General features: G+C 45.1%; 1 protein-coding gene and 1 long non-coding RNA gene across 3 annotated transcripts in view; one reads left to right on the plus strand and one right to left on the minus strand.

The window, feature by feature from the left end:
- Window positions 1–429: 429 nt before the first annotated feature.
- Window positions 430–12,720, minus strand: part of LOC120096673 (uncharacterized) — a 36,415-nt gene continuing 24,124 nt past the window's right edge. Inside the window, exons 3-4 of the long non-coding RNA XR_005493430.2 lie at window positions 1,731–1,869; window positions 430–538 (exon numbers count right to left, since the gene is read on the minus strand). This is a non-coding gene — a long non-coding RNA (uncharacterized LOC120096673). The remainder of the gene's footprint in view (window positions 539–1,730; window positions 1,870–12,720) is intronic.
- Cnrip1 (cannabinoid receptor interacting protein 1) overlaps window positions 10,522–12,720 on the plus strand; it is a 42,628-nt gene continuing 40,429 nt past the window's right edge. Inside the window, exon 1 of one of the 2 annotated variants that reach the window (XM_063273439.1) lies at window positions 10,522–11,101. In XM_063273439.1, the coding sequence (XP_063129509.1) occupies window positions 10,923–11,101 (179 nt within the window). In that variant the 5' untranslated portion in view covers window positions 10,522–10,922. The remainder of the gene's footprint in view (window positions 11,102–12,720) is intronic. The other variant, NM_001014232.2, reaches the window with a different exon arrangement.

A 12,720-nucleotide genomic window follows, 5' to 3' on the forward strand; every position in this document is an offset into this window, starting at 1 on the left:
AATTATTTATATGTGGGTGGGTATGTGTGAGTGTATACGTGTATGGTGTTCATGTGAAGTGAGAAAGACAACTAGCAAAGTTTCTTTTTGACAATTAAAATTCTGAGGATCAAACACGAGTCTTCAAGCTTGGCAGCAAATGCCTTTATCTTCTGTGGCACCTTGTTGGCCCGGCCCATGCCCTGCAAATTCCATAAATACTTATGCTTGATTCTTTGTATCACATTATGTACCCCAATCCCACTCATCTCCCTGTCCCCTTGTATCCACCCTCTGCCCTCACAACCTCCCCCCACCCAAAGAAAATAAAATATGTGCAAGCAAAAATAAACAAAACAAAGTATAGAAAACATCTGTCTTAGTTAAGGTTTTACTGTTGTGAACACTCACCATGACCAAGGCAACGCTTATAAGGACAGCATTTAACTGGGGCTGACTTACAGGTTCAGAGATTCAGTCCAATATCATGAAGGTGGGAACATGCCAGCAACCAGGTGGGCATGGTACAGGAGGAGCTGAGTTCTACATCATCTGAAGGCTGCCAAGAGAAGACCGGCACCAGGAAGCTAGGACTAGGGTCTTAAATCCCATGCCCACAATGACACACTTCTTCTAACAAGACCATACCTCCAAATAGTGCATTCCCTGAACCAAGCGTATTCAAACTACTACAATACTTCATCATGGATGTAGTGTGTCACAGTGTGTACCACACTATATCCCTCTGTCTACACATCTTGCAAATGTTCATTGCAATGAGTAATGGGTGTGGTTCAAGGTCTCTGGCTTCTGTGATACCATCAGGATTGGCTCCTCACCAGAACTCCTCCTGGTTATCTTAATGTTGCATTGTTTCAGAGAGATCCTGCAGCTTTGGATCAGTAGGACCGGCTCTTTCTCAAGATCCAACAGTTCACAGACTATGTACATTTGGGATGGGCCAATGCAGAGCCCTGGATCTGAGCCTTGGTGGTAGCTGATCTGGCCAGCACACCAACTGTCCCATATCTGCACCACCAGGGACAGCTCTCCAGCACTGCTCCCCTAGGCCACTAATGTGCAGGAAGAAGGGTCAGCTTTCCTGCTTCCACACCCTCCTGGCTGGTTCATCCATGACTTCATCATCAGGGTCAGCTCCCCTGTGTTGCCTAGGCAAGGTGGCCCTGTAAGTTCTTAGCAATCTCCTTTAGCCTTTGATAACTGCTTCATCGATTCAGTGGCTAGATAGATTTTGTTTCAGTTTTTCCTGCTCTGTGCTATGGAGTTGTCCCCCAACAGTAGGCAGACACCATCATAGAGTTCACTGGTTTTGCTGCTGGTATTGTTGGTCTCGCTATACAGGTTTGCCTGAACTGAAACTATATATGTCGGCCAGGACAGCCTCAAATTCAGATACACCTGCATTAGCCTCCCAAGTGCTGCAATTAAATGCGTGTGTGTCTTTATTCCCAGCCAGCCACACATAGGATTAATCTTAATGGTGTTTCTTCTGTGATAGTTAAAGTTAATCTAGATGTCAGTGTGTGTGTGTGTGTGTGTGTGTGTGTGTAAAATTTTGTTTTTACTGAAAATAGACTCTTCTCACATAATGTGTCCTGACTGCTGTTTCCCCATCTTGCACTCCTGCAATTCCTCACCACCGTCCCATTGAATCTCCTCCTTTTCTGTCAGTGTATTAATCAGGGTTCTCTAGAGTGTACCTATAAATGGAATTTATTAGAATGACTTACAAGCTGCAGTCCAGATAACTCAGCAATGGTTGACTGTGAATGGAAAAGTCCAAACGTCCAGTAGTGTGCTGAGTCCATGAGGCTGGGTGTCTCAGATGCTTTTCAGTGTAAACTGGAATCCCCAGGTAGTCTCCGATGCCTGTGAAGGAATGGGTTGGTGAGGGAAGAGCAAACAGGCACAGAGCAAAGCTTCCTTCTTTCCTGACCTTATACAGGCTTCCAGCAGAAGGCGTGACCCAGATTAAGGGTGTATCTCCCTGCCTCAAGATCAGGATTAAAGGGGCGCCTTCCTAATTCAAAGTTCCAGATTAGAAATAAATATCCCTACTTCAAATGAAGCAAAAGAAAAAAAAAGTCCCTCATGGACATGACCTCCATTTGGGACAAAACAAAAACTGACAAGATTCAGAGACCCAATCTTTGGTACACTTGAGAAGCCCACAAAAACACTAAATTCGAAGCAACAATGTATGTGCAGAAGACCTCGTGCAGACTTGTGCAAGTTCTGTGCACACTACCCCAGCCTCTGTGAGTTCATATGAGCTTTGATCATGTTGGTAAGAGTCTCATTTTCTTGGTATCCTCCATCCCGTCCGATTCTTACACTATCTCCACCTCTCTCCCATGAAGTTCTCTAAGCCCGAGGGAAGGGAACAGACAAAGAGATCCCACTTATGGCTGAGCATTCCAAGGCCTTGCACTCTCTGCATAATGTCTGGCTGTGAGTCCCTTTATTGTTCCTATTTGCTGTAGAAGGAGGATTCTCTGATGGTGGCTGAGCAGGGCACAGGAGTTGTTTTACTGCTTGCTTGCTTGCTTACTTGTTTGTTTTTAGACTAGTAGTATTCGGTTTTTACCCCAGGTCCCTGGACTCAGTCTCTGGTTCTTGGCCACCCAAGCAGTGTTGAGTATGGGCTCCAGCTCATGGATTGGGCCTTAAATTAAATCAAATATTGGTTGGTTATTCGCACAAGCTGTGTACTGCCATTTCACTAAAACATCTTGCAGACAGGACACCATTGTAGATTAGAGAGATTGTGGATGGCTTGGTCTTTATGTCTCTCTTTTGGTAGTATGCAGAGTACTGCCCTTTACCAAAGACGCTAGAATACGGTGGAATGGGGTAGGTTTGAAAGCTCCATGCGGGCACCAATTCAACTTCTCCATGTTTGCTAAGCTGTATATGTGTTGTCTTCAGCACCCTACACTGTAATAACTGAGAGTGTTGGAGGATTCCCATAGGACCCCATTGGCCCAGAACTCAGTTAGATGAAACCCAATCCCATTACCGGAAGCTTCATTTAGTGACAAGAGATGAGATAGCCAGTTGACTCTGTCTCTCCCATTATTTGGCAATTATATGCAGATTGCCTTCATATGTGTACATATTCCAAGAAGTGTTCACTGTATTAGGCTTCCACACTACCCCTCAAATGAGCCCAAAACATAATGGTCTTCCAGCTTCCCTCCTCCTCCCGTCTTGATCCCCCATATTAAAAAAAAAAATCATGAAATTTACAGATAAATAGATAGAACTAGAAAAAAACTTATCCTGATAGAGGTATCCCAGACCCAGGAAAACATGTATTTACTTATACGTGGATGTTAACTGTTACGTCAATGACAGCCAAGCTCCAATTCATGGACACACAGAGGGTAGGTATACAGTAAGAGACTAGTGTGGACAGATGTGTTGTTCTTGTTCTTGTTCTTGTTCTTGTCCCTGTTCTTGTTCTTGTTCTTGTTCTTGTTCTTGTTCTTGTTGTTTTGAGGCAGTTTTTCTCTGTGGAGCCTTGGCTGACCTGAAACTCACTTGGTAGACCAGGCTCGATGTCCCAGGGCAGGAGAATGCTATGGCCGTGAGACAGAAGTGAGTAGATGGGGAAGCACCCTCATAGAAGCAAGGAGGAGAAGGGATGGGATAGGGAGTTTGCAGAGGGGAAACCGGGAAGGGGGATAATATTTGAAATGTAAATTAAAAAAGAATAAAGAAAAAAGGAAATTGATCTTTAAAAAGAAAATAAGAAGACAAACTACACAACATAGGCCACTATTTCACACACCACATAACACTCAACTCCAAGTGGATCAAAGTCCTTAACATGAGGCTGGAATTTCTAATAAGGAACGCATAGTACACTTCAAGACAGAGGAATGGTAAGGGTAATCTGAATAGGATTCAATGACTCAGTAAGTAAGGCCAACAAATGAAAATGAGACCTCATGAAATTAAAAAGCTTCAGTAAGGTATCAAGACAGTTGCTCAAGTGAAGAGAAAGTCTACAGAGTAGAAGAAAAGTTTTAGCTAGCCAGAGGTTTAATATCTAAAACAAACAAACAATTCATAATATTAAACTTTAAGAAAGCAAAGAGCCTAACCTAATCAAAAAGTTGATCCAGCCTATGACTATTCTTTGGTTAGTGGTTCAGTCTCTGAGAGCCCCAAGGGTCTAGGATAGTTGACTCTGTTGGTCTTTCTGTGAAGTTCCTAACCCCTTCTGGGCCCAGGTTTCTTCCTTCTATTTTTCCATAAGTGTCCCAACCTCCATCCACTGTTTGGCTGTGGGTGTCTGCATCTGTGTGAGTCAGCTGCTGGGTGAAACCTCAGAGGACAGCCGTGCTAGACTCCTGTCTAAAAGCTCACCGTCTAAACAGTATCAGGGATTGGTACTCACCCATGGGATGGGTCTCAGGCTGGGCCAGTTATTGGTTGGCCATTCCTTCAGTCTCTGCTCCATCCCCCACCCCTGCATTTCTTGTAGACAAGGTAAAATTCGGATTTGGTGTCCTTTTCACTCCATTAGGGGTCCTGCTTGGCTACAGGACGGCCTCTTTAGGTTTCATGGCCCCAGTGTTGTGAGTCATAGCTAAGGTCATCCCCTCTCTTCTTGGGTACTTCCCTTAATCCAGGTCTCTGTCATGTCCTGGAGATTCCCCCTCCCACCTCCCCATCCTCATTAGTGGCAGATTTCCATTCATTCTCATGGCCATCTGGCAATCTCCCCTATCCCTCCCCATACCTGATCCTGACCTCCCATCGGCTTCCCCATCCCCTCCCACCCATTTCCCAGTGGGAGATGATATGCCTAGTCTCAAAGAGACTTGATGTGCCAGGATGGGGGATACCCAGGGGAGCCCCACCCACTTGGAGGAGAAAAGGAGGAGGAGGGGGAAGAGTTGTGGGGGAGGTGTCCAGGAGGGGGCAGTGAGCAGGATGTAAAATAAATAGGTAAAGAAAAAAGAAGTAAACTATGGAACTAAACAGAATCTTCAAAAGAAGAAATATGAATGGTTAATATGTTGTGCCAGGAAGCACTTGTGAATCCCAAAAGGCCACCAAGGAGCCAGTTCTGATGTAATCACATTAGGGTCTTTTAATTACAAACTCAAGTGTGGGCTTACTCGCCACTGGCCCACAGGATGGTTTGGTGAAGTAGCCCTGAACTCTCATCAGGACAAGGTTTTATAGGAAACGGAAGTGAGTGAGGCGAGGTCCACCCTGGCATAACTAAATGTCTATTGTAATCCAACAGGTAGGTTGGTTGCTCTGAAGCCAGACAGTATACAATCAGGAACAGTCTGAAAATACATCTGAAACAATCAGACTAATCTTTGATTGACTGTTGCTAGGAAGCAGCTAGGGAGTAACTCTGGGGTGTGGGCCAAGGACAAGCCATGGGATCCTTCCTGGTACATCGGTATAGCTGGGTTTCAGCTGTGGGCCAACGTCTCAGGCTGGCTTGCTTTCTTCCTCTCTTTCTTTCTTTCTTCCTTCCTTCCTTCCTTTCTTTCTTTCCTTCTTTCTTCCTTTCTTCCTTCCTTTCCTTCTTTCTTTCTTTCTTTTTTCTTTTTTCTTTATGATGGAGACTGGTCCTAAAATGAAGTAGGTTTGGCCTCTTGAATTAATGTGTTTTAAAGCACTCAACATCTTTAGTCATCAGGGAAATACAAATAAATTAAAAGTGCATGGAGAATCAGTCTCAGCCAAGAATGGCTATCATCAAGAAACAATGACAGCAAATGCTGATAGGAGGCTAGACAAAGGGAATCCTTATTCAGTGTTGGTGGAAAGGTAAAGCTGCTATGAAGCTCAGTATGAAGATTTCTCAAAAAGTCAAGCTAGAAATACCAAATGACTGAATTATTCCACTCCTGATCATATACCCAACATCCTAAACCAGAGGTCCTTGCAAATTCGTGTTTATTGATGTCCCATTCACAATAGCCGGATGATTGAGTCAACTTAAACATCCATCAACTGGTGAACAGATAATGAAATGTGGTTGAAACATATGCACAATGACATTCTACTCAGCTATAAAGAAAAATCAAAACACAAAACTTACAGTAAAATGGATAGAACTGGAAATACCACATTGAGGTAACCTGGGCCCAGAAAGACAAATGTTGCATACACTCTCATATGAGAATCCTGTTTTCAAAGTTTTTGCTTTGTGAGTTTAAACTGGAGTCTCTGTAGAGGCCAAGATGCTCATAAGAGGTCATGAAGGAATAAGAAGAATGCCAGGCTGTGTCTGCCTGGCCATTGGGGTCCCCAGAAAGCATGCTGCTCAGGGAAGGCAGAACACAGTCCATGATGGGGGTCATCAGCCCATGTCTTCCCAGGTGGGAAACAGCAACGTCTGGAACAATTTCTGTGGTTCCCAATCTCCTGTGTACCCAGGCACCGCTGGAGTACTGCTGGCAGTTAGGAACAGGGGTCCTGGGCTGTGCTTTCTCTCTGGGAAATTCTTAATTAATGTTATAGAAATCCTTGTATTTAACTCCTATTACATGATTTCTGTGTCACTGTACTAAGAATTAAAGGTCTGGGAGCAGATATCTGAGGGTAGGAAGGAGCAGAACATGGGGAAAGACCTGAAGGATAAAAAGAGTCCAAAGAGGCCAGGCAGGAGTGGGGCACACCTTTAGTCCCAGCACTCAGGAGGCAGAGGCTGGTGGATCTCTGTGCATTTGAGGCCAGCCTGTTCTTCAGAATGAGTTACAGAATGGCCAGGGCTACAGAGAAACCCTATCTTTAAAAAAAAAAGAGAGAAAGAAAAAGAAAGAAAGAAAGAATTCAAGGAGAAGGAAACTTCACAGTTGATGACAGTCTTATGACTGAGGGCTCACACAAGTTCTCTGATGAACCTGGAGAGCCAGAACCCAGTAGCATGCCAGGCTATCCATGGGTTTTCTTAACCTGTGCTGAGGATTCGTAGCAGAAATTCTACCCATCCTCCCATCGTCAGTTACACTGTGAATTCTCAGTCCTTATATTTAGAGTGTAAGATTTCACAATTCTCAAAGCCAATCTGTCCTGTCACTTCTTCTAAAAAGAACCTGGATCACCATGGTAACGGCAAAGGCATTCAGTGAGGTGCTCATGTTTTAACACTACTAAAATAGCAGGTGAAAGGCAAAGGTTGGAGAAAGCTTCCTCACTGTCCTTTAGAAACCATCCCGGTCACTCTTTAGTACATTAGTGGGGTGCAGATATTGTCTCCCAGTGACTTCTATGGCACTCCTCCAGAGAGCCTGGTTTATGGTGCTCCATCTGGACACCCAAGGAAACCACTATTATCTGCATTTGAAGAAGGGTAAAATGAGGCATCAGATGGCACGAGCCTCCCTAAAAGCTGGTAATTACCAAAAACAGAACTGAAGCCTGGATCCACCGGTGCCAAGGCCAGGATCTCTATGATGCCAAGGCATTAAGGCGCTCGTTCAGAAACGAGCTTTACGTTTGTGTGATCCTTTACGTCATAAAATGAGCTCGGCATGAAATCTGATGAAGGCAAAGGTAATCAGAAGTGTAAGCTGTGTGTACGTAAAGTTCCAGCGGGTCTTGAAAATTTGTATTTACTTCCTTTCTTCTCTCAACTTTCTACCAGAAAAAGAGCATAATATTAGCAAACAATAAGAGGAAACAATTTTTATAGAAACTATAAAGAGGTAAACAAAGAACCCCATGAAGGTATGGATCACACGAACAATATTCTGGGATAAATAGAAATTATACCACTCACTCTAAACTTCTTCACACAACTCCTTGAAAGATTGGAGCATTGTTAACCACAACATTTATTAACCCCCCCTGTAATAAATATTTTGTTGGGAAGTATAAGTGGAGACTGAAGAGATTACTGTGGGATACATAATCACACTGTGAAGCCTGAGACTGTATTATGTACCGAAATAAAAAACTTTCTAGCTGTGGTGTAGCCCGCCCCTTAACACACGCCTTTAATCCAAACCTATGAAGGTAAAAGTATTTTGTAGAAGGAAGCACCCATATTTGAAAGTGATGTCTAACTGAGAAGCGGTCAAAGTGATGAATCAGAAAAAGATTTAACAGGATCGGATATGCCCAACTCTGTCAAGAAGAGAGAGAAAAGAGAAGCTACTCAAGAGACCAGTGAAGAGAAGATTTAAAAAAATGGCAGTTGAAGAGATGTTCTTGTTTTTCTGGCCGGGAACAGCTGAGTTCTGTCTTCTCATCTCTTCCTAAATGAGCACCCCTGCCTACTGGTAAGTTCGAGTGTGAGGACAAGAGCAGCCATGCAAATGTAGATCCCTTGTGGTGATCAGCTTTGGAAAGGAATCTCTAGATTTGTGTGTGTGTGTGTGTGTGTGTGTGTGTGTGTGTGAGAGAGAGAGAGAGAGAGAGAGAGAGAGAGAGAGAGAGAGAGAGAATGAGTTGTATATCATCTCCAATGTCCCCATACCTCCTAACTGAGCTTAGAGTTGCTGCTTCAGAGGGGAAACTGATGCAGTAAAGAATGGGATCTATCTCCAGGTAGATACTGGTAGTTGTCTCCTCCCTTAAGAGTTAGTCCAGGGGGTTGGGGATGTAGCTCAGTGGTAGAGCGCTCGCCTAGCAAGCGCAAGGCCCTGGGTTCGGTCCCCAGCTCCGAAAAAAAAAAAAAAAAAGGAAAAAAAAAAGAGTTAGTCCAGTTGAGCAGGTCAAGAACCTGGCTCAGGGATCCACCCCCCCTCAGGAAGGTGGATCCACATGAAAATTGCTAAAGAGAGAAGAGGAATAACTCTTAAATAGGACAATCTACTTTTCCTTCCAGGGTTCTGCCCTCTATGCAGTTACTCAACAGACATAACAAGGCTCTGTTGGGTGTCTACCTTTCTAAAAAAAAAAGGCATAACTTTCCTCTTTTTCTTTTGGATGCTAGCCAGAGCCTACACATGCTTTCTCTAGTACACTGGACTTTTTTCCCTTTCTCTCAAGCTCCCCTCCCCACCTATGAAGCCACTTGTCTACCACATGACTGACCTCCCAGGATCTTAACTCAATCATCATGGATTTTCTCTTTCTCTGTCTTCCTCAAGATTATAGCTAATCTTTCCTATGGTTTTTCTTTTAAACTAAAGGTGGCTCCCAACCTTCAAAATAAATGATAAAATTATACAGACCTTGTTTACAATTAGGTTTGCATCTCTTTGCACTCATCATAGGTGAAACACTGTGAATCTAAATACTTTTAGTTGTGGAAGAAGTCACATATGACCATAGTTAAAACACGGCAATAATTCAAGTCTGTCAACATGATGGGGACATGTATGATGTTCCAGGTACTGGTTTGTGCGTGTTGACAATTTAGTAATAAGTAAAATAGAGAAAAATCCCAGCCTAGTGTTTCAAATCCCACCCTCATGTTTCCACTGCTCATCACCCACCTACACTTGTAATTAAGTCTGAGCATGGGTTAGCCAATGTAACATATGATACATTTAAAATAGTTGTATAGCAACCCTAGTATAGGTATGTGAGAATGTATTCAACCATTCTTTATGTTGCTGGGTCTTTTTGCAACCATTGTTTACAGATTGGCAGTCCACTTTGATTTTTGCTAACATAGTTACAATAAATACCAATTCCTCATTTGTATACACATATATAGCTTATTATCTCTAAAGAAAAGCAGTCTAACCTGGATGGGTACAAAGTTGCAAACAAGCAGAATCTGTCCCAATGGGTTGCATCCATTGGATCTGCATTTTTTTCCGGGTATGAGGTGGCGTTTGTGGTACTATCCACCTGTGTGGTGCTGAAGAAGGAACTCATTTTTCTCTGTCAGGAACCAATTTTCATGCACCTAGTCTCCTTTTGCTGCTTGGAAACTTCAGCTGTCAACTAACATCTACAAGAAAGCCTTCCAAAAGCAAATCTAGCACGCAAGCGCAGACTCCGCGCTGTTATATGAAGTCTTCTGCGGCAGTTCTTTGACTCAACCTTCTTGGACATTGTCAGGAGCTACACCTGACTCTCGCCATACTTACTACCTTGCCTTTTACAGAGTTGGCTAGACTCGCCCTTCCAGATTTGTGCAAATATATGTGATTGATTACAGTGTCAATTTTGAGCCAAGATAGGTACAATGAAAATGAAAATACAGGACTCTCTCAGCCTCTTCCCGCTCCCCTTTTTCCCTAACCTGCAACTGTCTTTCTATTCCAACCTAATCTAGGTTAGTTTCCACTCAGCATGAGATGGAGTTCTGCCTTCCCTGGCCATTTGCCCTAAGCTCTCAGTAGGATACACTCATTTCCTGAAATTTAAATCACTAGCCAGCAGTTTCCCACCCCATTTCCCGCCACTTGCCGCCACTTCCCCTCTCAGCCTCTTTACACCAAACCGCAGCTCAAACCCACTAGAAAGTGAATGCACAGCCCTCGGCGCCTAGACTCTGGGGTCTCCGCTCCTTGTTGTAGCAACTAATCTTGGCCCCAGTGCCTGCCCGCCCCATCCTCCTCGCATCCGGTGCTGTTCTAGGAGGAGCCTAAACGTCAGTCCTGCTGAAGGGGATTGTGGTGCGTAAACAAGATTAACTCTCTAGCCCCCAGCAGTGCTGATTTGCGGGGCAGCCTGCCAGTCCAGTCACTGCGAGCCCTCGCGTGCGCGCAGGGCCCTGCGTGGGGAGCGGGGGATGGGGCAGCCTGCTGCCTCCGTGCTGTCTCTGGTGCCCGCTCCTTGTCTGAGTGTGGTGGAGGGCCACAGCCTCGCCTGCTGCTTCTCAAAATCTGGGGTGTACAGAGGCGACCGCTCCTAGCTGTGGCCTGCATCCATCGGCTCTCTCTTCCTCCCTGCTTGTCCCTGCCGCCCATCGCGCTGCAGCAGCTGCCCACAGCCCGCACTGTCCACGACTCCGGTCACGGTTGCCAGCCCCTCTGCCAGCTATGGGGGATCTACCGGGGATCGTGCGCCTTTCCATCGCGCTGCGCATCCAACCCAATGATGGCCCTGTTTTCTTCAAGGTGGACGGGCAGCGCTTTGGGCAGAACCGTACAATCAAGCTGCTCACCGGTTCCTCCTACAAGGTGGAGGTGAAGATTAAGCCCACAACACTGCAGGTCGAGTGAGTGTGGGGCGTGCCGGGTGGTGGCAGGGCAATAATATCTCGGGCATGGGAGGAGCATGGAGGCTCCAGGACTTCCCTAGCCTCCACTGGGCCCTTCTAGTCTCTTGCTTGCTCAGCAGGACCTGGGGTGAGGGCCAGAAGCAACGTCCAGTCCTTAAGCTACTCCCCGCCCCCCCTGCTGTGAGTTTGTGGTCTTACATTCCTGAACCCTTCTACCCATCTCAGTAAGTTCCTTTAAATCTGAGACAAGAATTTAGGGTTTGGGGGCTTTTGTTGTTGTATTTGGGGGTTTGCTTTGTTTTGATTTCTTGTAAATCTCTCTTTCGTCTACCTACAGCAGAGAACCACAGGTAGACAGGGTGGGGCAGATGGTAGAAAGACATGGAGGGTTTCAGCAACCACAATCCCATCTCTCCTCTCCTGGATGCTGCGATCTCTCTTGCTTCTGCTGACAATACGGAAGGGGGAAGAGAGGCTGAGGAACGAGTAATGTCAGTGGACAGATGGTCGCTGGATTCCCTGAAGGATGCTCTCCAGGTGTCCTTTGCAGGGTTGATGGCAGCCAAGGCATCAGGCACAAATAGGAGGGCACTGCCTGTGCTGGGCCTACCTTTATGGTTTTCCATGCGCTGTCCCTTTTCTTTTTTTTTTTTTTTTTTTTTTGGTTCTTTTTTTCGGAGCTGGGGATCGAACCCAGGGCCTTGCGCTTCCTAGGTAAGCGCTCTACCACTGAGCTAAATCCCCAGCCCCGCGCTGTCCCTTTTCTTTCCTTCCGGCTGATTATTTTGGTCAACCTAGTGCTGTTCTCTGTGGTGATTAACAGCATCTTCACAAGAGGACTGCAAAACAGCATGATGGCAGTTGGAAAAGAGATTACATATGGGTCTTAGTCGTCCCTCCCACCCACACCGCCCCATGGCTGTGATAAAATACCCTAACAAAATCAATTTACTGACGAAAGGTTTTGTTGACTCAGATTCGACGTTACAGTCCATCATGTGAAAAAGTCAACTTGAAGCAGCTAGTCATATTGCATCTATAATCCAGAGCGAGATCAGTGAACTGGGGTGTTCACGAATGTGAGCGCTCTTCTGCCCCCTCCTTCCCATTCTGCCCAGCCCACTTTTAGACGGGTCTTAGAACCATGATTAAACAAAACAAAACAAAACAAAACAAAAAAAAAAAAACCCACATAGGCCAGGAAGCAGTTCTCATTGAGAATCCCTTCCCAGATAATTCTACATTCCCTCAAGTTGACAATTAAAACTAACTGTCCCAGGGTCCTCTATTGGTCACATTTCACCCAAGCCTTGTGTGAAGTGTAGTTTGTAAGAAAGGATAAAACAACATTTATGATCCCTAACATATGCTGAGGGAAGAAGAGACTTTCAAACAATCAGATACTCTTAGTTTGAATTAAGTTAACTTATTTTATTTAGCCCCCTCCACACAAAGATCTGTTGCTACACTTGAACGTTTCTGGTGTTCCCCCCAAACCTCCACCTCCCTGTATCATGGTCCCTAGTTGTCCCTGCACTTGTGCACAGGCTTTGTCCCTGTCTTCTGCCCTGTTGAATGTTGCCCTCGCTCGCACATGTTATTTTCCCATTCTTGGG

Source organism: Rattus norvegicus, chromosome 14, assembly GCF_036323735.1.
Source record: "Rattus norvegicus strain BN/NHsdMcwi chromosome 14, GRCr8, whole genome shotgun sequence".
NCBI lineage: Eukaryota > Metazoa > Chordata > Mammalia > Rodentia > Muridae > Rattus > Rattus norvegicus.